At 45.0% G+C, this 27,788-nt stretch overlaps 1 protein-coding gene and 1 pseudogene across 2 annotated transcripts; one reads left to right on the forward strand and one right to left on the reverse strand.

Annotated features, from left to right (window-relative positions):
* The first annotated feature begins 1,588 nt into the window (after positions 1-1,588).
* Positions 1,589-27,236, forward strand: YWHAQ (tyrosine 3-monooxygenase/tryptophan 5-monooxygenase activation protein theta). 2 transcript variants are annotated; one of them, XR_004971950.1, is made up of 7 exons: positions 1,589-1,744; positions 2,150-2,513; positions 21,132-21,255; positions 23,182-23,345; positions 24,204-24,299; positions 25,015-25,394; positions 26,168-27,236. XR_004971950.1 is itself a non-coding variant. In XM_036335384.1 (6 exons), the coding sequence occupies exons 2-6, from the start codon at positions 2,220-2,222 to the stop codon at positions 26,225-26,227; spliced, it is 738 nt and encodes a 245-aa protein (XP_036191277.1). In that variant the 5' UTR covers positions 1,589-1,744; positions 2,150-2,219; the 3' UTR covers positions 26,228-27,236. The 2 variants fall into 2 exon arrangements, 1 of the variants encoding a protein (XP_036191277.1); XM_036335384.1 differs by lacking the exon at positions 25,015-25,394.
* LOC118669516 lies at positions 15,547-15,625 on the reverse strand (annotated as a pseudogene).
* Positions 27,237-27,788: the final 552 nt, after the last annotated feature.

The raw sequence follows: 27,788 nt of genomic DNA on the forward strand, positions 1-27,788 counted from the left end.
GATTTCTGAGAAGTCAGCACCTCCTGCCATCTGTCTGCACGCTCAGACCTTCCTTGCTTGAGATTCTCTACTCTGCTCCCGTCTCCACTTGGAATTTGAAATGCTTTCGTGGCTGTGGCATCCTTTGCTTTCTTTTGAAATAATAATAATAATAATTATTATTATTATTTTAAATGTATTTTTTATGGATTTCAGAGAGGAAGGGAGAGGGAGAGAGACATAGAAACTTCAATGATGAGAGAGAATCATGGATCGGCTGCCTCCTGCACGCCCCACACTGGGGATCAAGCCCGCAGCCAAGGCATGTGCACTGACCGGGAATCGAACCGTGACCTCCTGGTTCATAGGTCGACACTCAACCCCTGTGCCATGCCTGCCGTTCTATTTTTTTATTATTTTTTATTTATTTTTTTGGCATCCTTTGCTTTCAGTGACCCATTCTCCCTCGGATGTGCTGGAGCTGGAATCACGGCAGTGTGAGCACAGATGGCGATTTTCACGTTTGGATGACACAAAAGCCGGTTCCCAGGTGCCCAGGACAGCCGCCTTTCTCAGGGGAGGGCACTGGGGAAGTGCCAGGAGAGAAGCGGGGCTGGAGGGCAGGGTCTCTTCTCTGTTAGAGGAAAAGGAAAGTGCCAGCTATGACCCTAAATATAAGGCACGTGGGACAATCTTTCTCACCTCCCAAGGGTGTTCACCAGGAGAAAGGCAGAAAGCCACCACCTGGGAGAGTAAGACCAGAAAATAAAAGATGGGTGCGCATAACACAACGATGTGAAAAATACGTATTTAGAGGCATAACCTGAAAAGGCCAGAAAGAAATATAAAAATGGTTGCTTTTTTTTGGTGGGGTGGGGAGGGATTAATGGGTGTTTTTCTCCAAATTATCTCTAAAGTCATTTCTCATTTTAAAGAAAACCATGAAACCTGGCATTGCCAGAGAGACGTGCCTGGACCTTTTGGGCGTATTTTACAGGGGGAATTTCAGGTTTTGGGTGCCGGTCGGAAAACTTGAATTTCTCATGTAAAAGCCAGACAGCAGCCACTTTCTCCAGCAGCTAATTCCTCTCTGGCGGAAATGGGATGACTTCTAATTCGCAGCCCCAATCCTAACGTCATTAAAGGCCGGGTTCAGGGTATCGAGCTCCAAACCTTTGTCGCGCATAGGAAGGCGGAGGAAAGAAAGGCGCTTGCTTGTGCAACGAAACCGCCGCCGATGGTGTCACCCTCGCGGGCCAGGCCGCAGCTGCCCGGGTCCACGGGAGGCAATGCACCCTCTGCACCACGGCTGCGGCAGGCGACGCCGTGCGGGCCTCCGGCTCCCGTGCCGCACCCACTAGTGCCGGGGACGGCGGGGAGGACGGGGAGTGTCGGTCCCAGCATCGCAATGGCAACAGTGACGTCCTTTTACCCTGGATCTAATTGGAGGAAACCCCGTGGCCAAAGCCGCAGCCTGCCGGCCAACCGAACTTGCCCAGGCCGACCCACCCTCCGAGCCGCCGCTTCCCCTCGCGCCCCGCCCCCTCGGCCCCCTTCCGCGCGCTCAGGCCTCATTGGTCAGCGGCGGGGCGGGAGGCGGGACTCTCCGGCGCCACTCGGTGCGTCATTGGGCGGCGGGCGCGAGGGCAGCGGCGCGGCGGCCCGCCCCTCGGCTGCGGGCTAGGCTGAGACGGGAGGGTCCTCGACTAAAGCCAGGAGCGGATCAAAGTGGTGGGACTCGCGCCGCGGCCGCGGAGACGTGAAGGTGAGCCGCGGGGTCGCCCCGGGCCTCGTCGGGCCTGGCCGGGCCCAGGGCGGGGCGGGGAGCCGGCCCCGGGGAGCCGCCGGCCCGGACGCCGCTCCCCTTCGAGACGGCTCCGGCGGGAAGGTGCGAGCCAACGGCCGCTTCCATCTTGGGCAGGGCAGGGCGGGCGGGAGCGGCCCTTCTTCCTCCTTCTCCTCCTCCTCCCCCCGCCCCGGGCCGCCTCCGCCGGAGCCCCTCGCGTCCGGGCGCCCCGCGGGGTGCGTGGGCGGGGGAGGGAAATTCAACTGCGCCGCGCGTGCGGGGACGGACAAAGGGGGCGGCGGCGGGCGGCCCGGGCCCGGGCGCATTGTCTGACGGCGCCGCCCCCGCCCTTCCCCGCGCCCCCGCCCGCCCGCCCGCCCGCAGGCCCTCCGCACGCCGCCCGCACGCCGCCTCCGACCCGCCGGTGCTCGCCCGCGCTCTCCTCCCCGTCCCCATGGAGAAGACGGAGCTGATCCAGAAGGCGAAGCTGGCCGAGCAGGCCGAGCGCTACGACGACATGGCCACCTGCATGAAGGCCGTGACGGAGCAGGGCGCCGAGCTGTCCAACGAGGAGCGCAACCTGCTGTCGGTGGCCTACAAGAACGTGGTGGGCGGCCGCCGGTCCGCCTGGAGGGTCATCTCGAGCATCGAGCAGAAGACCGACACCTCGGACAAGAAGCTGCAGCTCATCAAGGACTACCGGGAGAAGGTGGAGTCCGAGCTGCGCTCCATCTGCACCGCCGTGCTGGTGAGTCGGCGCGCCGGGCCCGGGCTCGGGGCGGGCGGGCGCTCCTCGTGGAGGGCTTCACGGGAGCCGGAGGGAAAGGCCGGCCCCGATGGTCTGCCAAGGGGGCCTGGACCCCCCGCGTGTGCGCTTCCCGTGCAGCGGTTCTCAACCTGTGGGTCGCGATCAATGGAAAGCCATCCTGCATATCAGATATTTACATGACGATTCATAACAGTAGCAAAGTTACAGTTATGAAGTAGCAACGAAAATAATTTCATGGTTGGGGGTCACCACAACATGAGGAACTGTATTAAAGGGTCGCGGCGTTAGGAAGGTTGAGAACCGCTGCTGGAGGCGGCAGCAGCTGCTTTTGCAGGGGGAGCGGGTCTTTCCCCGGCTCGCTGCCCACCCAGTAGGGCTGGGCAACACCCAGGCGGGCTTCCCCGAGACCCAGAGTCACTTTTCATCTTGCCCAGGCCGCCTGGCACCCCTTTCCCGGCATCTCATCAATTCAGGGGCTCCAGGCTTCGGCCGGGAGAAGGGTCAGGCAGGCAGGCACCTTTCCCACGGGCACCCATGTGTGTGTGAATGAGGCTGTCCTCCCGAACCTGGCCACGGGCGTTTGTTTTGAAAATGTGAACAGGTAGCTTCATTTTCCGAGGAGGAGCATATCTGTTGAGCTTTTTCCCTGCTCAGAAGGCGGGGAGGGGGCAAGTTCAGTCAGTGTGGAAGAGGCGCAGCTAAATCTAAAGGAAACTTGGTGTTTGGTCGCGTTTCCTTGCTCTAGAAGCACCGATGGAGTGACTTGCGTTGCTCTCTGGTGCGCGGTCGCCGGGACAGCTTTCCAGGTTCTGAACTGTCCGGACTGAGCGGTGGTGGCTGCTGGGTGGAGCGGGTGAGCCTGCGATCACCCTTCTTCGTGGGAGGGAACCCTTCCAGCGCTGTCATTGCGTGGGTCTTTTGATCAAAGACAAGTGTTTAAAATTTAAGTACCAGCCCAATATCCTGGAGTGTTTCACTTCTTTCACCTATTTTCCTAATACAATAAGCAGAACCATGGAGATAGCTGGCGAAGGGGCAAGAAGCATTGCAGGGTGTGCACCAAGTGCCTTGTTTAGAAATTATTTGTTTGCGTTGTATTCATCTATCTTCTTAGCTTCCACTCCCTGCCTGGCATAGAGGAGGCACTTACATAAAAGCTTCCCAACTGGATTGCTGTGTTCATGAAATTTACCAACTTGAAAGTGATGATAGACTGCAATGGCATATGGCCATGCCCATTGACACATCAAGTCTGTTACCAAGGGAAGGCTCATAAGAACTGCATATGTTAACGGGGCTTTCCTAGATTTATAGGGGCTCACGTAGCATATTTCAGTCTCTGTTCAGTGATTACTTCCCAGTGTGTTACTTACCCTGCAGTCATTCCAAATTACCACAAAATTTTTTCCTGTTCTCCAGCAAGTTAATTCTGCGCCAAAGGGATATTTCTTTTAATCTATGGCTCTTATAAATTTTAGTTTCTATGATGGCATAAGTGGAGAAGAGTTTTGCTTAATTGCTAAGTCACTTAGTATAAAAAACTGTCCTCCCCTGAAATTAGGACAATTTTTTATGCAACTGAAATAAAAGCGTTTAACTTTATGAATTTGAGGCATAAATAAAATGTTCTTATTGGTAAAATGGCTTGAGTCTAATTGTGACTTATTGGTCAACCTATCATAAAAATCCTAGGAAAGACCACCTTCCATTTGACAGCTGTATTTGAGAGCTTGGAGGTGCAAGGCACTGCCCATCAGCAGTGTGAGGAAGGACAAAGCTGGGAGCCATGGTGTTTGTCCTCCACAGCGTAAGGAGTGAATGTGAGAAATACAAAACGTAAAGAATAGAATTCCCATAGAATGGTTTTGAACAAGTTATGTGTAGTGTGTGTGTGTGTGTGTGTGTGTGGTTTTTTTTTAAAGTATATTTGTATTGATTTCAGAGAGGAGGGGAGAGGAGATAGAGGTAGAAACATCAATGATGAGAATCATTGATTGGCTGCCTCCTGCACGCCCCCCACTGGGGATCGAGCCCACAACCCGGGCATGTGCCCTTAACAGGAATCGAACCTGGGACTCTTCAGTCTGCAGACCGATGCTCTATCCACTGAGCCAAACCAGCGAGGGCTAGGTATAGTTTTAAGGAAACAGAACCCTCAGGAAAGGCTTCCTAGAGTGGGTTTTGGGAGTGGAGTTGAGGGAGGAGGATGGAGGGGAGGGGAGGGGAGGGGCCACTATTCCAGCAGAAGGAATGTACAGGACAGGCTGACTCCGGGGAGAAGGCTCTGTGGGATGAGGCAGAGCATGTATAGAGCCGCTGCAGCAGAAAAGCCTGGAGAAGGTAAGAGCCATGTGAGGATGACCGCCAGGGGGTTCCCTCACTTGGTTCAGTGGGGAGACATTGGAGATTTTTTAATGATTTTTGAGAGGCATCGGTTGGCAACATCTAGAGCTCGTGGTAACGAGTTTGTCAAAATAAAGAGGAAAGGAGTGAAACCTGACGTCTCTGAACATGGTGCTGAGGGAGGTTTTCTTTTTTCCTTTGGTGAACAGGAAGGAGAATAGGGTGGAGGAAGGAGGTGAAGCTCGCTGTAGGAGACTAGTAATAGTAACAGAGAGGCAGAATGTTGGTCCTAAATAACAGATCCTCAGCCTCCTCTTTCTCTTCATAAAGTAGGTTGGGGTGGGATTATTTGAACTATTTACTCAAAATGAACATGGTAGACAACTCTCAACCCTTTGGATAAGCACTATTGAGAGGCTACTGAACTGTGAGGGCAGAAAATAATTACAAATCCGAATGAGTAAAGGGCAAAGGCTATTAGCACTTTATACACTGACTCTGTCCCCAGAAGTTAGGTTTGATAGTGTTGTTTCTGGGTTAATGTTAAGAGGACGAGGGCATAGGAAGTTAAGTAACTTGGTCAACACCCCAAAGCCTAGTGAGAGGCAGGGCAGCTGCTGTGCCTCCAAGTGAAGTGAGACACATTGTCCCTCAGTACATGGAAGCTGACTGAAGCGCACAGTGTGAGCCTTGAACCTCTGTTTTGAGGATCTGTATAGTTCAAGATAGATAAGACATGATGTTTGTAAGTTAAGAGAGAGGGAAGGTAGCTCTGGTGGGAAAAAACTGCCAGAATCTGTAATTTTGAAGCCCTACTTATTTACAGAATATTGCAATAAAGTACTCCTTGACTTGTGGGCTTTTTGGCTTTTAGATCATAAGCTCCTTGAAGCCGAGAGTTGTGTTTTGGGGGGATGAAATGGAGTGGAATATTGCATTTATAGGCATATAAATGTAAGGTTAGAGCCGTGCTTCTCAACCAGGGTAAATTTACCCCCAGGAGACACGGGGCCAGTTCTGGAGACAGTTTTTGGTGGGGTGGGGGCTACTAACAGGATGAGTAGAGGCCCAAACGCTCCTAAACACCATATGCATAGGGAAATCCCCCACAACAGGGAACGCCCAGCCCAGGAGTCCGTGATGCCGAGGTTGAGAAACTCGGAGCTAGCAAGCCAGGTTGGCTGTTAACCAGCGTTGGTTGAACCACTCCAGTGGACGGGTCTTTCACACAGATCTTAGCTCTCCAGTCACATGTTTTCTATCCAGACGAGCAGTATTCCATGATCTCTGTCACCTGGGCCTTTTGCTCAGTTGAAGTTGGCCGTGTGTTGCTAAATATGTGTTGCATACTCTCTAGTTGACCGACTGACTATGCGCCTGTCTCCTGGATGTTTGCTGCAGACTTTAGAGAAATGGAGACACTTCGCGATGGTACTGGTGGCGGGGCCATGACTATAAGGACCTCTGTAAATGTAATGTAAATGCTTTCGTGGGACAGTCTTAGATTGCTGTCTGTAAATGTCGGGGGTGATTCTGGGAAATAGGTGAGAAGGTATGTGGAACCATAAAGATACTGATTTTCAGGTCAAACTTTTTTTTAAATATATTTTTATTTCAGAGAGAGGAAAGGAGAGCAGGAGAGAAATAGAAACATCATTGATGAAAAAGAACCATTGATTGGCTGCCTCCTGTATGCCCGCCACTGGGGATCGAGCCCGAAACCTGGGCATATGCCCTGACCGGGAATTGAACCATGACCTCCTGGTTCATGGGTCGTTGCTCAACCACTGAGCCACACTGGCCGGGCATCAGGTCAGACTTTTTAAGCCCAAGTAACTTCCATTGATACTACTCACCTAGGATTAGTACTTTCATTTTCCCTCTTGTTTTGCTCCTTCCACCAAGCAAACGCTGCTTGAACACAGCTCAGAAAAGTTTTGTTCTTTTAAAAAAACTGGAGAATTAGACATCTGCAGTGAAACATATGTTAAGTGTTCTGACCTTTCTGCCTGGTACTGTTTTGCCAAGTATTTGGCAATATGTGTACTTTTCAGTGCTGGTGTTGCCCTCGGGATTCTGGTGGACCAGGGAGGAGGTGAGAAAGGTCACGGTAAAGGTTCACGCATCCTTAGTCAGAAAATGCTCGGGATGATTTGGGGGCTGAGTGCAGAGACAGATAGTTGGTTCTTGGTGGAGTCAAAACTTCGATTTGGGAAGGCTAAGTATTCCATTAACACACTTTTGCTATATGAAAGTTGATTTCTATGAAATTTAGCTTTTAATATATCATAAAAATTATATATATAATATTTAAACATCTAAGGACTGACATTTGCCATAGGAAGTGGTATATATATATATATATATATATTTTTATATATTTTTATTGATTTCAGAGAGGAAGGAAGAGGGAGAGAGAGATAGAAACATCCATGATGAGAGAGAATCATGGATCGGCTGCCTCCTGCAAGTCCCCCACTGGGGATTGAGCCCACAACCCGGGCATGTGCCCTTGACCGGAATCGAACCTGGGAACCTTCAGTTCCCAGGCCGACGCTCTATCCACTGAGCCAAACCGGCCAGGGCGGAAGTGGTATATATTGAAGTTACTTTATCAAACTACACTAGTCCCCCTAGCCCCCTTAGCCACAGGGGACACATTCCAAGACCCCCCCTCCCCCCGTGGCTGCCTGAAACCATGGATGGTACCCAACCCTATAGAGACTATGTAAGCACTTTATGGTTTCTCTGTAGCATGTTTGAATTGCCAGCATCACTTCCCTTGTGCTTTGGGACCATCAGTAGGTAAAGTAAGGGTTACTGAACACAAGCATTGCAGTCTGACTGCCCACCTGATGCTGAGATGGCTACTGATTGTTTAGTTGCAGGAAGCTGATTCAGGGTAGACACTCTGACAAGAGAGTGATTGACATTGGGGCAGGACGAAGTGGTACAGTACAAGATTTCATGACAATACTGACAAAAGCATGCAATTGAAAACTTATTTAAAACTTATGAATTGTTTGTTTCTGGAATTTTCCATGTGATATCTTTGGACTGGGGTTGACCAGGGGTAATTGAAATCAAGGAAAGCAAAACTATAGATAAGGGGGTACTGCTGTGCTGATGGCACCATGGGAAATTTTATTTCCTCCTCCCCTTTCCCACACTTGCTAAAATATTTAAAGTTGTTAATTTTGATAAAATTCAGTTTGTTTCTTAGGTTGCTTGTGCTTCTGCCTGATCCAAGGTCATGAAAACTTACACTGACGCTTTCACTGAGAGTTTTATTGTCTTGGCTCTTATATTATGGCTTTTGGTTCATTTTGAGTTAATTTTTGCATATGGTATGAGGAAGGGGTCCAGCCTTAGCCTTCTTCATTCTTTTCATGTGGCTATCCCAGCTGTGGGCAAACTACGGCCTGTTTGAAATGAATAAAACTAAAAAAAAAAAAAGACCGTACCCTTTTATGTAATGATGTTTACTTTGAATTTATATTAGTTCACACAAACACTCCATCCATGCTTTTGTTCCGGCTCTCCGGTCCAGTTAAGAACCCATTGTGGCCCTTGAGTCAAAAAGTTTGCCCACCCCTGGGCTATCCGGTTGTCCCATATGAAAAATATTCTTGATCTGAGATCTCAGCTTATGACATAATCAGAAGTGGTTTGGCAAAAAAGGTACTTCAGGAAAACTTATAATCACCTCATTCTTTGTGCTCCAGCCAAATTGTTTACCCAAACACTCCCGTAGTTCGCTTCCCTCCCACCACTGCATTCTCATTTGTAAAGCCGTTCCCTTTTCTAAATGTTGAGATCACACCTGTCCCACAAGGTACAATTTAGGTGTCATTGCACTTAAAATTATAACTTCTAATACTTTCGGGTCCCTTTCCTTGCAATCACAGGTAGATGAGGTGGGTTTACCTGGAAGGAAACCTAGGTTTAGTTACTCAGCAGTTAGCTGTGAACTCAAATTCAGCTATTACATTAGTGCTCTTTCCGTTCCCACTGCCTTTTACTGTACAGCCTTTTACACACTCCCTTCTTCTGAGATCGTTGCTCCTGTCTCTGAATTCTGTCTTGTATGGAAATGCTGGATTCGCGCCTTTGTGCATCCAGGCTCTTCAACTAGAGTGGCTTGCTTTTATCTCTTTTACTAGGCACTGGTTTTACTTTAAAAGACCTGGGGGAGGAAATAATGACTGCTTTTAAAATTTCACAACCATTACCACACCAGGTGGAGTCCAAGTTCCTTAACGGGACTAGAGACCTTCCATCTTTTGTCTCTAGCCTCCTTTCTCACTGTTTCTTCCTTCCTCGTCTTCAGTGGCCTGGATCTCCCCAGGGCTCTCTCTTGTGTGGTGTACTTTCTTACCTTTGCTCTGATTCTCGCCACATAAAGGAACGTGTTGTTATCCTAATGTAGTCTTTTCTTTCTCACCAAGTCTACTAATGAGGCCCGATTCTGCATTGTCTGGAGTTTACCGGTGTCCTGCGTTCCTCTGGCTGTCTCTAATAAAGTGTGCCCAGTTCAGATCTCTCTGGGTAAGCTGTGAAGGGTGTGAGAGAATAAGGCCTTCATTTTTCCCTCTATAAACGATGGAGCAGTACTTTGTTTTTCAAGGTTATTTTTGTGCTGCACTCAGTAGTTCAGTTGAATATTCGCAGTAACCCATTAAGTTTAGTTGCAAGTGCAGAATAATTTTCCTACCATAGCCTCAAAATTCTTGTTGACCCTGTTCTTCCCTTTGTGCCCTGTAACAAAGCTGGTAGGCCAGAGGCTGGAGTAGAGGGTTGTATGTAATACAACAGGGGCAATGTATGTGGCCTGGGTTAGCCACAGGTGGAAAAATTCATCTGTAATCATTATGTGGTTTCTATAATGTACGGTAGAAATGGCTTAATTCAGTTTGTCACCGACTTATAAAAGACAGCTCATGTGCCGTAACTGGTTTGGCTCAGTGGATAGAGCGTCGCCCTGCGGACTCAAGGGTCCCAGATTCAATTCCGGTCAAGGGCATGTACCGTGGTTGCAGGCACATCCCCAGTGGGGAGTGTGCAGGAGGCAGCTGATCGATGTTTCTCTCTCATCGATGTTTCTGACTCTCTATCCTTCTCCCTTCCTCTCTATAAAAAATCAATAAAATATATTAAAAAAAAAAAAGACAACTCGTGAAAGTGCACTGGTATCTTCACTAGCATAAGCTATTACCTATTTTTAATAGAGTTCTTAGGATAAAGCAGAATTTGACCTATTTACCAAGCTAGCAAGGCAGTTTTGACCTATTTTAATTATTAGAACATCCTTTTTATTAGGTATCAGGATGTCTGTTCACTTGGATTACTTATGACGACCAAACTGAGATTTGACTTACTATTTCGGTTGTTTTGTTTCTTTAAAAAGAAAAACTTGTTTTCCCACTATCATTTGTCTTTTCCTTCACAAATCAGTGGCTACAGTAGCTTCTGGATACTAGTAAATTGCAAGTCTCTAAGGCAGCGGTTCTCAAGCTGTGGGTCGCGACCCCTTTAGGGGTTGAACGACCCTTTCACAGAGGTCGCCTAAGAGCATCGGAAAACACATATTGAATATATAATTACATATTGTTTTTGTGATTAATCACTATGCTTTAATTATGTTCAATTTGTAACAATGAAAATACATCCTGCATATCAGATATTTACATGACGATTCATAACAGTAGCAAAATTACAGTTATGAAGTAGCAGTGAAAATAATTTTATGGTTGGGGGTCACCACAACATGAAGAACTATATTAAAGGGTCGCGGCATTAGGAAGGTTGAGAACCACTGCTCTAAGGGAAAGGAAGTAAAGAGATGGGTATTTGCCTTGGTTCTTTGTTAGTACTGATCTGTCACTGTTGGTAAATTACGGTTGCGTATTTATCTTTTTTTTTTTTTTTGGCAGGTTGATATATTTAGAAAGTAGTACTAAGTGTCACCAGTGGATGTATGTATTAAAGTGTCTTGTAAACCTGTATATGTCTTGGCTAGAGAGCTGGGAATCTAAGCAGGTGTATAACATTTCTATATTGCTGACATTGCTCATTTGCTCAGATATGGAAATATAGCAGACAGAGGTCAGAGACAAAGGACTGGGCGTTACATTTGTTTCTAATATCTGGAATTGGCTCAGCTGCTTTGGGGAAAGTAAGGGGCAAAGACTGATTTTCTTTAATATCGGCACATGACAGTCACACTCACACTGCTATTTGTCAGAGGCTAAAACTCTCTGTTGTGTGTCCTTACCATTGCCGTTGTAACGCTCTGTAGCTGAGGTGGGAGACAGGATGAACATTCCTATACAAAACCATTTTTATTGTTTGGGGTTCAAGTGCTGATTGTTTAGGGGAGCAGAGGGGATACTCTGCTTACTACAGGGCCATCCTAGCCCCTAAAAGGCACCACTGTGCTGTAGCCGATGCTGATAGCCTTGGTTAGGAATTGGGCAGAGTCATGGTCTAACCATGTTTATTGCTTGCATATTAGTCATTGGTGATCATTTTGCCTGGGTCAAGGGATATGGTGGAGCTAGAGAGCTTATGGACCAGGAGAAGAAAGAGTTTAGAAATATTTGGGGCAGGAAGATAGATAAAGCTTTTTTCTCTGTATTGAGAGCCTTGGATTCTTTTCATCTGTTTCTGCCCCCTTCCCATTGCCTGGTTATCCCCTGGTTTTCTTTTGCCCCCAAAAGTAATTAGCCACTTTGCATAGACTAATCTGACTTATTTTTACTTTCACTATGTATAACTACAGTGGCACATACCCTTTGTGTCTGAGGAGTCCATATTAATTCTCTGACCATATGACAGTTCATCATGACACATTAATTTATATTAGGTGTTTTGCTGTGTGTGTGTGTGTGTTTAAGTTGATTTTAGAGAGGGATGGACGAAGAGAGAGAGAGAAACATTGATCGGTTGCCTTCTGTATGCACCCCATCTGGGGATTGAACCCACAACCTAGTACTGTCCCCCTGAGCAGGAATCAAATCCTCAACCCTCTGGTGCACGGGGTGATGCTCCAACCAACCAGCCACACCAGCCAGGGCCATATTAATTTTAATTATTTTTTTAATTAAATGTATTGGGGTGACATTCGTTAATAGTAATTTGAATTTATTAATTGACAAATATTCCAGCCAGTGTTGGGTTTTAGTCTTTTGTTACTTTTAGAATTATATCTCAAAAGTTTGAACACTTTATAAAAGGTGGGTTTTCATCTACACAAATATTGATGTTAATTAACCCTTTCTCCCAGGAAGGCACATTCACATTCATGAATGCTCCAGAGTTTTAATAAATGGAAGTTGGAGATTGAAGGCCCATTAACACTTTTTTCAGGGGCGCCACGTGGGTAAAATAATAACGTGCGCTTATGTCCAGGGTTTGTCCCCTTGGCCTTCTGGGCTTCCAGTCTAATTTGTTGGCACACTGAGGGGGGAACTTAAAGAATTAGGAATTGGGCAGTCGTGGTCTGGCCATGTGTGTTGTTTGCAGGCGGATTAGCATTTAGAAGATTGCTTGGTGGTTGCACAAACTAAGAGTGGTAGTTGGATGGTCTTATAGACTGGACGCTCCACCACTGTGATCAGCCCCCGGACAGGTGCTCTTGGAAGGCTGTTCATGCCCCAAGTACCCCTTCCCGTAACAGTGCTGGAGATACCATCGCATTTGCCTTCTCATCCCGCCCATCCCGAGAGCTGCTGTATTTCTAGCGTCTCCCTAGTGAATGCCTGTGTGCTTTGCTCCTTGGAGTGCCACTTGAGTATGTGGGAGCCCGCATTGCTGCCTCATGCTCTTCTGCGGGTGCGGGAATGGTAATAATAGGAATAAGGTTGGTGTCAGTCAGTTAAGACTGTTCCCCACTCCTGTTGTGTTGTGGCGCATGGAAAATAGCCATGTTGTATGGCACACGGGGGAAAACGACCCCGCCCCTCAGCCTCACCCTGTGGTTATTATGGCTCAGGAGATTGGTCTCTCTCTTTTTTTAAATGTTTTTATTGATTTCAGAGAGAGGAAGGGAGAGGGAGAGAGCGATAGAAACATCAATGATGAGAGTGAATCATTGACCAGCTGCCTCCTGCGATGCCCCCTACCAGGGACTGAGCCCTCAACCTGGGCATGTGCCTGACCAGGAATCGAACTGGTGACCTCTCAGTTCATGGGTCAATGCTCAACCGCTGAGCCACACTGGCCAGGGATTGGTATCGCTTTGCCATTTATGTTTGCTGGAAGCTGTAGGTTAGAGCCTGATCCTAGAGGACCGTAAGTGCTAGGCTTCAGGTCAGTTCTTTAACGGGCCATTGGGGTTTTTGCAGGGGATTAACATGCCCAGAAAGGAAGTGAGGGTTAATTGGCAACAGCACAAAATGGATGAGAGAAAGAAGAGCCCTAAGCCTGGTAGCTCCGTTAAGTTATTGGATTCGTTGAGGTGAAATGATACAATTCACTGGGGTATAGGAATAGGAATGGGACTGGGAAGTTCTAGATTAAATTCTGTGACAGCCTGTGCTCAGGTGGGAAGTGGGGGAGAAGAGTCAGAGGCCGCGCTGATGAGCCTGGGTAGCTAGGAGCAGCGTGCAATCCAGACAATGCAGCCTTCTCCTTCCTTCCGTGGTTCATAGTTAAGGAAGAGGAGCTGTATGTTCCCAAGTGGCCTCTTTTGTTTATTTGTCTGAGAAGCTCTCCACACAGAGTCTGCACTTAGAGAAAATTTACATCCAGGGCCCGGGTGATTATGAAGCCAAAGAAGCCATACAATTGCACCCAGGTTGCTAACTAGGGCACAGAGGGCTTCTCCCAAGACAGAAAATTGAAAGGGGGCGGGAGGGCGGGATCGGCAGGAGTTTGTGTTAGGAAGGCAAAACTAATGTTTCCTTGAATGAGTAAGTTTAAAGTCCCAACGGCCTAGTCAGAGGGGTGTGTGTGTGTGTGTGTGTGTGTGTGTGTGTTCAGTGCATATATGAGCACTTGGTCTGATGCTTTAGAGCAGTGGTTCTCAACCTTCTGGCCCTTTAAATACAGTTCCTCATGTTGTGACCCAACCATAAAATTATTTTCGTTGCTACTTCATCACTGTCATGTTGCTACTGTTAGGAATCGTCATGTAAATATCTGATATGCAGGATGGTCTTAGGCAACCCCTGTGAAAGGGCCATTCAACCGCCAAAGGGGTCGCGACCCACAGGTTGAGAACCGCTGCTTTAGAGAAAGATCTGTGTGGTGGTGCATGGTGATTGAGATTTATATACTAAGCAGGATACTAAGCAATTTGTATCCACTTATTCAACCTTCACAACAACCCCATAAAGTAGAGATTGTCATTACTTGTGTTTTACATATGAATAAACTGAGGTACAGAGCTGTAAAAGTAAATTGCCTGGCTAGGTTTGGGGCAGATTGGTGTGTAATTACCATGTTGATAATTGGTTAAAATCTTGCCAGTAAAATCTCAAATGGCCCTGGCCTGTGTGCTCAGTGGTTAGTGTTGGCCCACTGAAGGGTCTCGGGTTCGCTTTCTGGTCACGGGCACATACCTGGGTTGCAGGTTCCATCCCTTCCCCAGTTGGGGGGCATTCGGAAGGCAACCAGTCTATGTGTCTCTCTCACATCAATGTTTCTTTTTCTCTCTCTTTGCCTCCTTTCCTCTCTCTCTCTCTCTCTCTCTCTCTCTCTCAAAATCAATGGGAAAAATACTCTCAGGTGAGGATTAACAAACAAAAAAATCTCAAATGAACCCACACCTTGTCAGTTATCTTAAAATGGATAGTAGGCTATTGAAATGTTTGAGATCCTTGATTGTTCCAATGAAATATTTTCTCCTGGTAGCAGATTATAGTTATCAGATTTTAGAAAGCGTAGCCTTAAAGGCAGACACTTTCTTGTTTAAAGAAAAAAACATAAATGTCCTTAATTTTATTTATTTTTAAACGTTTTTATTGATTTGAGAGAGAGGAAGGGAGAAGGATAGAGAGATAGAAACATCAATGAGAGCAACATCGATTGGCTGCCTCCTGCACACCCCCTACTGAGGGTCGATCCTGCAACCCGGGCATGTGCCCTGACTGAGAATCGAACCAGTGACCTCTTGGTTCACGGTCCACGATCAGCCACCAATCCACACTAACTGGGCTGTCCTTACTTTTAGATAATCCTCTAAAAGGTTGGGAAACATGCGCATTAATAGCCAACTCAGTCCTTTGCACACAACTAATACAAAGGAACTTTTGAAATACTATCCTCTGTGAACATGAAGTAGCACATGTAGTTACTCATCATCTTCTGAGGATCCTGTGTTACTCATTTTGGGAGAGTGGAAACTAAATGGATTATGGCCAGAAGTTTTTTAGTTACTTGGTAGTTTGCTGTGATTATTCTAATTGGTGACTTCTCTTTAGCCCATTATTCCTTACTACTCTACAAAGACTCTTCAGGGAAGGTCTGAGTGGGAACTTCTGCCTTTGTCTGAAAATGTCTTTACTTTGCACCTGCTTTTATACGGTACCTTTAATTGGTTATAGAATTCTACCGGACAGTTGTTTTTCTTAGCACTTGGAAGATACTTGATGAAAACATAATGCTGTTTCTCCCTTTATAGGTAACATGTCATCTCTCTGGTTGCTTTTTTTTGGAGGGGGGGGGGGTGTCATCCTTGCGCAGGGGTCATGCTAATCCTGCCTGTGTTGTTCCAATTTCAGTATATGTGCTGCTGAAGCGAGCACACTGTTCTCGTCTTGGCATTCTACAGTTTTTCATGGTGGTCTAGGTATGAATATATTTTTCTCTTCCTTGGGATTTAGTGTGCTTTTCCACTACGAAAATTATCTTAATACTATTACTGTGAGAGTCTCAACCATTATCTCTGAATTACATCTCTTCCTCATTCTTTCTAGTCTCTCCTCTGGAATTGGTATTGCATACTGTCTTAGATGACGTATCAGATTTCTTTCTAATTGCATCTTTTTACAAATCCACATTTTTTCATTCTGTTGTGTTCTCAAGTATTTTTTTTTAAATATGCCTTCTGTTATACCAATTTTCTGTGGGGTTTTTTGTTTGTTTTTTAAATTATAAAAGCCCTTCTCCCTCTCCTTACATCTACAGGCTTTCATTTTTCTTGATTCATTGTATCCTGTCCTTTCCCCTAGCTTCTGTTCCTTTTTTCCCCTTTTTCTTTCTTTAATCTTTTTGCTTATTTTAATGAAATAAATAACCAGAATTCATAATTCAGTCATTATGAATTCTGTTTTGTTTATATTTCCACACATATTCCTACCATTATTTTGAAGCCAGTCTTGGGCATCATCTATTTAATCATAAATATTAAAATACATATATATCTTCAAAAGATGCTTTAGTCATTTTCAGCATACTTTATGTTTTATTACACACTCTTTGTTTCTTAAGTTCTTGGGACCAACATCTGTTGATTTGCTGATCCCTCATTTTGGTGGATCTGCCCCCGAGGAGTTCTGTTATTTAAATGATATGAGTGGAGCTTTTTTCTGTGGGACTTGTGTGTGCCTTGGACTGGGGAAGTATCTTTGAATCGGGTTCTGATGGTTTGCTGCTGGACACGCTAAGCTCCACCCGCTTTTACACTCATTTTCCGCCTGTGGCTTTACATATCGTGTTTAAGTAAACATCTGAATAGCACCTGCACAGTTCCTCCTGGAGACTGCACCCTCTGTGGGCCTCCCTCCTGCCCCCCAGAAGCCCAGAAAGTAGCTTTGTTGCCACTTCACAGCGCCGATGCCGTTTCTCTAGGCCCAGCTCCCTCACACCATCCATTGTGTTGTGAATGTTCACTGTTAGTTCTTTGCTTCGTTTTTCTAGTGCCTGGATATCTTTCTTTGCCCTTTGGTGCTCTGCTGTATTTCTTTCTTCCATTTTATCTATTTCTGTTGAACATTTTGATTATTTTTAGAAGAAGGGAAGGTCTGCTCCCTCTCACTGTGTTGCCAGAACCTGAGCGTCTCCGTTAAGGTGTGATAAGTGCTCCATACGGAGAGTGAGAGAGTGAGTGTGTGTGTTAATCTGATTTACTGCTCTTCGGGTAACATTTAAAATGTGTTAGCCATTTCATATGGTCAGGGAGACAATCCGCTAAATACACATTCAGACTTATATTTCAGTTACAAGTCTTCTGCTCATATATTTTATTTGTTCTAAAATTGAATAGTCACATTAACTTCTGCTTCTCATATTTGTCAGAAATCTTGGTAATACTCTCTGATTTAATATAATAAATATTAGTAAGTGCAGTTTTATTGCCAGGCAAAATCTTTAAATACATGAAGTTCATATGAGATACATCTGGAAAATGAACTAATATTAACATATGAAGACTTCCTACAAATCTGTAAGGACATAATTCATTAGGAAAGGCAAAGGGTAAAAACAGTTAATAATAGAAAAGGACATACAGATGTTCAATTTCATTTATAACGTAATTTATAAAATTAGAAAACTACAGATAAAGCTATAGTAAGATTTTTTTTATTAGGTTGGAAAAGATGGAAAAGTTTAATTCTCTGTGTTCGGAAGGATATGGAGGAATAGGAACAGTCATACCTTGCTAGTGGGAGTGCAAGTGGAATTGCCTCCAGGAGGACCGTGTATAGTGTATCTTACGGATCAGATGCATTCGGTACATTGTGGGAAATAGCAAAAGATTTGAAGCAACTTGAATGTTCATCAGGAAACTATTTAAATAATTACCTTATGCCCGTGCAGTGGAACACTGTACAATGTTACACATAGTGAAGCAGTTATAGTACATGGGCATGGGGTGATTATTATTAGAGGGATTACTATGCGGAAAGCAAGAGCAATGTGTCTGGAATGCTAGCATGCGGGAGGGGGACATACGTGGACTTTACATGTATAGGATATCTGGAGGAATGTACACGAAACTGATGGTACGGGTGCCTTGAGGGAGGGAAGAACTGCATGTCGATGAGGACCCAGGAAAGGGAGAGAAACTTAGTTGTTTTGCTTTTGAACTTGTGTGATGTACATTTGTTACCTGTTATTTAAATGGAAACCAGCGTCTTACTGTGTGAAGAGAAGCTATAGATAAGGGAGGAATAATACTGTGCTGTTGAATTTGAACTGGAGATACCAGTATGAAGTAATGATTTTTCAAAAAAACACCCAAAACTTCGCTGAAGGAATGAAACAGCGAGTGAACAGAATGGGGAGGCTTTTCATTAGAATTGTTAGTGTGATAGTTGACTATTGCATGTTATTGCTTTGATAAAAAGTAAAGAATTTTCAAAAAAGTAATTCAAGACAATTGCTGTATCGTTTTTGAGGCCGTACCACGTGTGCTGCTGTTGCCTGTATTCCAGCAGGCTGCCATCCACGGCTGATGCCATCTGACAGAGGAGCCTGGCGTGTGATGGGCACCATGCCAGATGCTGAACAGAATTTCATGAATGAAAACCACTAAGGACACGTTTTTATCTAGAAGTTGATCTGCTTAACAGGTTGCCCTTTGGATTTAGTGCCTTAGAGTTACACAGGTTAAAAACTGGAAGGGATTCTGATTATTTTACAGAAGAGGAAATTAAGGAACTTGCTCTAGACACACTAGATTAGGTTATCATTTCAGCGCTCATTATTCTGACGTGCTCAGATGTAATCTCTGGTAAATATGACATTTGGTGCCTTTTAAAGATGTGCTCTCGGTGGTTGGGGAGGTTCTCTTTTAAAAAGATGACCGTCTTCAGTGGCTTCCTCCCTTCTTGTGCAGCTGTGCCTTTTCCTGCCACAGGCCCCTGGCTTCTGCCTATTTGTCAAATCCTATTTTACCCTTAAGACGCAGCTCACTCGATACCGTCTTAAGAAAAATTCTTCCAGTTGCTTAAAAAATCGTTGTTTCCTCGGCTGTGCTCCCAAAGGACTTGTGTGTGTGCCTTCGACCCACCCGGTGTCCCTCCCCGGCGGTGGGAGGCTCTGCTGACACGGAGTGGGTGGAGGTCATGACACTGGACACCCGGTAGCGCTGCGTAACGGAGCGTCCAGCGCTCAGTCATGTAGGTAGAAACTTACTAGTATTCATCTGAGGCCAAAAACTAATTTTGTTTTACATTTAAACACACGGTTTTTCTTGTTTGTTTGTTTTTATGGTTTTAATGCATACAAAATTAACCAGGAATGCAACTACCATGTAAAAATCAAAGATTTTACTTTGCTTTGTTTGTAACCTGCCTGGTCAGGCTATTCATGGCAGTTGAACAGACTGTGCAAGTCTGTATTCAAAGGTTTTTGGCATTGAAGGTGATTCTTAGAGGCGAACATCTGACTAGATTATGTTTTTTAATTTTAGAGAGAAATGGAGAGGGAGAGAGGAAATATAAATGAGAAACATCCATAGGCTGCCTCCTGCATGTCCCCTACTAGGGATTGAGACCAAAACCATGTGCCCTGACCGGGAACTGAACCAGTCTGGGTGCATGGAATGACACTCAGCAACTGTGCCCTATCGGCCGAGGCCAGTCATATAGATATTTACATATTGAAATGCTTACTGTTTTATTACAAATTACTTTCATTTGTACATTATATCTTATTTAGAACATTTATATATATATATTTAAATACATTTTTATGCTTTCAGAGAGGGAGATAGAAACATCACTGATGAGAGAGAATCATGGATTGGCTGCCTCCTGCACGCCCCCTACTGGGGATGGAGCCCGTAACCCGGCCGTGTGCCCTTGACTGGAATTGAATCTGGGGTGCTTCAGTCCACAGGCCGACGCTAGCCACTGAGCCGAATGGGCTAGGGGAATATTTTTTTTTTTATTAAAAAATTTAATGGTGCCCCCATTTGACATTGGTGTATATTTTAAATTGTATGTAAATATATTATTAGCTACTAATTTCATTTTCGGATAGTTAAGGAGTCACAAAATATTAGTTATGAAAGGGGTTATTATGTACAATTGGTTGTCTGAGTTATGTACAATTGCACAGTCTGACACATAGCTGACTTTTTTTTATAGGTAACTTTTTGTTTAAAAAAAAGTTCAAAGCTCTTAGTGTGGCATTACCGCTAGTTCTCCCTATTCTTTCCTCTAACTTTGCTCATATTTGAGGTTTCTTGCTATATAGAGTATTCTCAGTTACTACTAGTTCATCTTGTAACTTGGGTAGGAAGTACACTGACTTCACAAATCTTTCAGGTTCTCAAAAAGGAACGCACTACCTGTGTTCTACTCAGCGCTGGGGGAGCCCCAATTGTAGCTCTCGAACCTCCCAGAATCATAAGTTTTGCTGGTTAAAAAGCTACAAAGGTGAACGCCTGCGTAATTGACAGGAATAATGTACAGGAGAATTTCGTGGGGGAACTTTCAGTTCTATAAATGTTAAAACGGATTCCTTTCCCCCACCCTGACTTTTTACTTCATATGGAAAGATTTCTGATGCAGTAAGCCACTTGTCGTTTTGTTTTTCTCTCTGGTCTGTATTGAGATTTTGTTGTTGTTGTTGAAAGTTGTACATCACCTGGCTGGTGTGGCTCAGTTGGTTAGAGTGCCCCCCTATGCAGGGAGGGGTCAAGGGTTTGATTCCCAGTCAGGTTGCGAGTTCGATCCCCAGGAGGGGGTGTGCAGGAGGCAGCTGATCAATGATTCTCATCATTGATGTTTCTCTCTCACCCTCTCCCCTCCTCTGTGAAATCAATAAAGAAAAAAATTGATGTATTTATTTATTTTTTTAAGGGAAGCCGTCTTTGTGAGGACGCCCACGTCTGGTTGAGTGGTTTAGGAGGGGTTTGTGCTAGAATCACATTTCTCACCTCCAGACCTCATTCTAGTCAGACTCCTCTCTGCTGTCACTCTCTCTCCTGCCATACTGACTCTCGAAGCACCGGGTAGTAAAGGTACCACGCAGCTCTTTGTGTGGCTGTAAAAGACGCCTTCAGCAGAGCTGGCTCCGGGGCAGAGCCCCTCGGGGTCTCGTCTAACTCACGTGCTGAGTGACGGGGAGCAGGCAGGTGCTGCTGCTTGTGTCTGCTGTGACCCCGCTTTGCCGTGAGAACGGAGTGACTCGCTGTGAGCCGAGGCTTCCCCGGGCAGCACGGGCCCCGCTCCCGCTCCCGCTCCTGCTCTGTCCGGGCGGTGTGCTGGGGTCACCGTGACCGCTGACGATAACTGCATATCATTGTTAGTTCTGGACGGTAATGATAGCCTCTCACTGGCGCCTCATGTTTCGTTTCAGGAATTGTTGGATAAGTATTTAATAGCCAACGCAACTAATCCAGAGAGCAAGGTCTTCTATCTGAAAATGAAGGGCGATTACTTCCGGTACCTGGCTGAAGTTGCATGTGGTGATGATCGAAAACGTAAGTGCATTGGTGTCTGGGTAAAGCTAAAATGTAAATAGGAGGGAGGGTAAGTGGGACACGGTGACAGTAGCTTCTGTGTAGTCTCCAGGCCTTTTGTAACTTTAAGAAACATTTTGGAATCTACATAAAAAGAAAATTAATAATGTCGCCTTATGTTTTCAGAAATGGATAGTCATGAGTTTACATTATGTGCTCTTTTTAAAAAATTAAATGCAGACGTTCTGATTTTAATCGGACAAGACGTTATTGAAGACAGGCGTGATGGCTTATGCTTTCGGGTTTGGTGCACCGTGTTTTCAGCCCCGGGGCTCTCTGCGTGTGCTTAGGGTGGTCTCGTTAGGACCTTCAGTGTCATTACACCGTGAAACTCTCCTGGGAGAGGTGACACGGAGTATAGAAACAGGATGTGCCTGTCTGTTTGACATGTTAGCCACTGCCTACTGTGAAGGATAACATCGTCTGCCAGCTACATATCACCAGGTTTCTGAGGGGAGGTAACGTGAGAGTATTAGTGCCGGTACATAATTTATCAAAAAAACAGACATGGGGAGAAGAATAACTGAATTGCATAGCTTGATTGTTTAAAAAATGAAAGTAAATTTATTAGCAGTGAACTCCGTCCCCTGGAGTATTGGTAGCTGAGTATAATATAGAGCCTATTAAATGTGTATGTTTCTGCTACAGATTTTATCACACAAGATATACAGAGAAAATTAGTTACCTGTTGTAACAAAGTTTGTGTACTGAATTTATTGTGTTATTGATGTATAATTTCTGTTGCCGTAAAAATAAGCAAAATTGAACATGGCAGAGCTGAACATTCACACATCAGCCCGTTGGCCCCAGCATGAGTCTGATTCGCTCTTTCTGGCTTCCTGGCATTTTCTAGTCCCGTGCATAGTACTCCACCTTCTAGAACTTGTAGATGGTCTATATTACAGCCTAGGACAATGGTTCTCAACCTGTGGGTCGCGACCCCTTTGGCGGTCGAACGGCCCTTTCACAGGGGTCGCCTAAGACCATCCTGCATATCAGATATTTACATGACGATTCATCACAGTAGCAACATGACAGCTATGAAGTAGCAACGAAAATAATTTTATGGTTGGGTCACAACATGAGGAACTGTATTTAAAGGGCCAGAAGGTTGAGAACCACTGGCCTAGGAGCTGAGACGCTTTGCTCATAGTGCTTCCTTGAGGGCCAGGCAGCCGGAGCTCCTTAGCATGTTGTGCTACACCAGCCGTGTTTCCATCAATAAACGCGCCCTTTCAGAGGAAGGAAGGTGCACATTCAGCCCGCAAGGGGATCATTGAATTTCTTAGGTCAGTATTTCCAAGGCAACATTTTTTTTTTTTTTCCAGGAAGGTGACTTTTTATTAGGCCAGTAATCAAACTCTGGTCAGAGCAGACTTTGTAGTTATATGTTGGCACTTTTATATTGCTTTTCACATAATACATCTTGATTCCAAGTATCAGTATTGTTTCTCCAAATAAGTCACAACAATAGAGATTTTGGTGGTGGTGATGTTTGTAAAGTGTTTTCACTATTTTGAGAAGGGGTAACGAATTCTCCCCTCCCCCCGCTTTATTAAGATATTATTGGCATATAACAAATTATTTGTAATTGCTGTATTTCTAAGTAATGAAATGAAAAGAAGAAAATGGTTTTAGCCCCAGTGATGTAAAAATCTGATGTCCTATATTACGTTGTTTCTGGTGAAGCTGAGGATAAGCCAACAACATTATAGACTGGTTCTGGATGCTCAGTACAGGGAATGTTTTGCTTTGCTGTGGCTTTAAAGGCTGCAGAGAGCGCCTGGCTCTCCCAGAGCCGGTGGCGTCCGCTCGCCGTGTGAGCGTGCTGTGGGCTGGGTGGTGTTTTCGGTGCCCGCTTTTTTATTTCCTTCTCTGCCTCCACAGAAACGATAGACAATTCCCAAGGGGCTTACCAAGAGGCTTTCGATATCAGCAAGAAGGAGATGCAGCCCACACACCCGATCCGCCTGGGGCTGGCTCTCAACTTCTCCGTGTTCTACTACGAGATCCTCAGTAACCCCGAGCTCGCCTGCACGCTGGCCAAGACGGTGAGAGGCGGGTCCGGAAACCCCCCTTTGGCGGCGGCTGTGGGCGATGACAAACGCTAAAGTGCAGGCGTTTTATTTACTGGGATATCCGGGGTGATTTCTACTGTCTGTATTTGGCTCTCTCTCCTTTTTCTTACCATCACGACCACCTACCACCACCCCTCTCAATATCGTGCTCTCTCCCAGCTGTGGCTGTCAGCAGTAACATCTGTCTAAAGAGCATAATGATCAGAGTAATCAAAGAAGGATGGAAGCAATGGAGGGGTGCCTGCCAGGTTTGGCTGCTAGCGTAGCTGCATTCCTCAGTGTTTAAAAGGGAGACTGCTAGAGAGGCTTTGCAAGTACATTCTAGTTCTTACTGGTGAGAAGTATATTGGGCATAGCTACTGTGCTGTGTCCTGTGGAAGCACTAAGAGGTGCCTGTGCCCTGGCCGGGCAGCTCAGTCGGCTGGAGCGTTACCCGGCACACCAAAAAGGCTTCAGGTTCGATTCCCGGTCAGGGCACATACCTAGGTTTGGATTCTATCTCCGGTTGGGGCACGTATGGGAGGCAACCAATTGATGTTTCTCACAGTGATGTTTCTCTCTCTTCTTCCCCTCTCTAAAATCTATAAATATATCCCCAGGGGAGGATAAAAAAAAAAAGTGCCTATTTACTGATTAGGTACACATAGCTTTTAAGTTTCAAGTCATACTCATAAGTTCTTAAACTGAGAATCTGATTCCACCGTTTTATTTTTTATTAGAGCAAAGCATAAAGTGAATGTTCCCCTATTTTTTAAAAATGGTTTGTGATTGTGGACTAACCAGGTTGCATTAATACAAATATGGTTTACCATGGATGTTAATGTCTTACAGGCTTTTGACGAGGCCATTGCAGAACTCGATACACTGAATGAAGACTCGTACAAAGACAGCACCCTCATCATGCAGTTGCTTAGGGACAACCTCACAGTGAGTAGTTCATATTTTTACTTCCTTTTCAGGAACAAAAGTGCTTATATTTTACTAGTGGCCCGGTGCACGAAATTCGTGCATGGGTAGGGTCCCTAGGCCTGGCTGGCGATCAGGTTCCCCACCTCCTTCTCTCGCTCCCTCGGCGCCCCGCAGCTTCAGCTGGTCGCCCGTCATGTTCCGCGCTGCCCCCTGGTGGTCAGCGCATGTCATAGCAAGCAATTGAACGCCCAGTTGAACTCCCTAGGGGACACTTTGCATATTAGCCTTTTATATATATAGATTTCGGGCTCCCTATCTCTTGGGGTAGTTATCTAATAGCTACACTTTCTCTTGGAAAATCAGTTTATGGTTACATAAATAAAAGTATTACATGCTTGTTAGGGTTTTGTAGGTAGGTTTTCAAGTCAAATGGGCATTTTATCAGATCCTCCTGGGATGGTACTGAGGTTGCAGGAACTCATAATCAGTTCACATCACTGACTGTTTCGTGGGGTGGAGATGTTAAAGTTACTCGTGCGGAGGGTTTGGGTGGTTTCAGTATTTTCTTCCTTTAGGTATAGTAGCCATAGCCAGGTAGGCACTGTTGTAGGCATTTAAGCATCTCCAAAGTCACATGAAATGCCTTGTTCTAATCAACTTTTCCTTTGCAAGCTGAACATGATGTTCTTAACTTGTTTTTTCTTTATTTCTTTCCTACTACTTGGACAAGCAGATGATAATAGAAAAAATAATGAAGAAAAAAAATACAGGTTGAGCTTTACTTAGCTTCTTCTATAGGTTCGAGTAAATTTGATGTATCAAAACCTTAGACCGACTGGAAGAAGGGGAGCCCCACCCCACCCCCGTTTTATAAATGTAGTTCTCCTCCCCAAGCCCTGCTGGGGCTCCCACTTTTGCTGGATAGGATTCTTTCTCATCCCAGCACCATATCTGCTCAGCTTTGATGAGCAGGGAAGTTATGAAAGCACTGTCTTCCCAGCCGTTAGAAATCCCTGTAGTTCTCAGTTACAGAAGAATGAACAGCATAAACCGCTTCTGTGGAAGAAAGGCACACTGAGCGATTGGACCTCTTCCCAGACACGTCCTGGTGCTGTCAGTATCTTTACTGGTTTTGTTTTCTCTCTTACTGAGACGGTTCTTCAGGGATATTGTTTTATTTATATTAGTATCCTAACAATAGCTTAAAGATTATATAAGATTCCAGCTTTCCTGAAATTCAAGCAGTATCTTGATGTTGGTCTAATAGAAATCCATTTTGTGAACTATTGATTATAGTTGATAAATATTGACTATACCATTTTCAATTCCTCATTCCATCCTAAAACAGATCAATTGGATTTGTTTTAATATCCTACCTAGTTCACGAATCCTCTCTGTGTGTCTTCACGCACACCTCTGCAGCAACTCTAAGTGAGCTGGCTTTTTTTACTATATGATAGCGCTTCAGATACTTGGAAACAGTTATGATCACAGTCCTCCTCCCCCCTAAAATGTTTTTGCCTTATTAATCTCAAATTGCATTTCAGTAGTGCTTTCATGCAGAGCTTTGGGCCGCTGGGAATGAGAGAGCAATCAATGCTAAGGATGTTGCCTGCTTTTTCTGAAATTGTAGTACTCAGAGAGAGTAAGCTTTAAAAGCTACTCGGTCGTGTCTGTATGTGTGTCACTTTGTGAACCGTCTGCAGGGGTCACTTTGGGGGGGAGTTGGTGGTATTTGGGTTTTGAGAACAGCAGCTTTCAGTCTTAGTCACCATCTCTGTGGTTCAGATACTTGACTGCTTTCGGAATTACATTCTGATATAACGGCAGGACCTGGTGTAATGGTCTGATCTGGACGTAGTAACCGAGTCCGCTTTCTTTCCTAGTTATGGACATCGGACAGTGCAGGAGAAGAATGTGACGCGGCAGAAGGCGCGGAAAACTGACCGCGGACAGGGTGGCGTCCTCCTTCCCTCCAGAAACCTCTGTGCACATCTCCATTCCTTCCTCCATGTGGATTTCCTAGAGCAAAGAAACCATTCACGTGTACGGAATCAGCTGTTCCTAGCCTTTCACACTGCAGCTGTGGGAAACTCCATTCCTTGATTTGTGTTTGTCTTGGCCCTCCTGGTGTGCAGTCACTGCTGTAGCAAAGTATTAATAGCTCCATTTCACATAAACACAAGTAACTTCCAAACACTTACGTAGAGGACTAAAAATGCATTTGGTATTTAAGTAATCTGAACCAGTTCTGCAAGTGACTGTGTTTTGTATTACTGTGAAGATCTGAAAATGTAGTTAATTACAGTTTAAAGAGTGTTTTACATAACTTCTTAATTTCTACATTCCCTCCCTTACTCTTCGGGGGTTTCCTATCAGTGAGCAAGTTTCCATGTTCTTAATGTATTCCTTTTGGGCAGGAATCCGGAAGTATTAGGTTGAATGGGAAGCATTTGATAATTCTGGGCTGTGGGTCACAAATTGAAAAGCCTCCTGTGTCACACATGGTGGAGGTCTTGGGTAGCTGTGACAACAGGGAGTTTCCTCATTCACTCTTCATTTGCTGCTGTTTCGGTTGACAACTTCCCTTCCTAATAAAAATTCACTTACACCTTCTGCCTTTGTAGTTCTGGTGTTCACTTTACTAGACAATAAAGTAGCATGATGCTGCCAGAATACAAGCGTTGCTTTTGGCAAATTAAAGTGCATGTCATTTCTTAATACCGTAGAATGGGGAAATAAAGTACACAAGTCCAAGTTTAAGATTTTAGTACTTTTCCATGCAGATTTGTGCACATGTGAGAGGTGTCCAGTTTGTTTAGTGATCGTTATTCAGAGAGTTGGGCCACTATGTGTGTTGCTAATCATTGACTGCAGTCCCAAAAAAGCCTTTGAAAATGTTATGCCCAATGTAACAGCAGAGTAACGTAAAATAAAATTGCGTTTTATAAACCATTTACTATGGCTTTGCAACAATGGCATACTTGTATTTTATTTTATTTATTTTTATTTTTTTAAATATATTTTATTGATTTTTTACAGAGAGGAAGGGAGAGAGATAGAGAGTCAGAAACATCAATGACAGAGAAACATCGATCAGCCGCCTCCTGCACATCCCCCACTGGGGATGTGCCCGCAACCCAGGTACATGCCCCTGACCGGAATCGAACCTGGGACCCTTCAGTCCGCAGGCTGACGCTCTATCCACTGAGCCAAGCCAGTTTCGGCGGCATACTTGTATTTTAAAGGACAGGTGAATTTACTACTCTCTGAAGTTTATTGATACTTCCCTTTTATCTTCTGTAAAATGTAGTAGTGATCCCCATACTTTTGCATTGTGATACACTTGTGTAGGGGGGCCTGGAAGTGTGTAAAATTGGACTACATTTCTTAGAGGTAGTGTTTTATCCATAGGTCAGTTTTGTGGGCCATCTCTTCCTCAGATGTAAATGATCTCCAGTTCAGTGTTCTATGGAATAAAGTGGACGTTTTCAAACTAGAGAAGTT

This window comes from Myotis myotis, unplaced genomic scaffold, assembly GCF_014108235.1.
Source record: "Myotis myotis isolate mMyoMyo1 unplaced genomic scaffold, mMyoMyo1.p scaffold_m19_p_14, whole genome shotgun sequence".
Taxonomy (NCBI): domain Eukaryota; kingdom Metazoa; phylum Chordata; class Mammalia; order Chiroptera; family Vespertilionidae; genus Myotis; species Myotis myotis.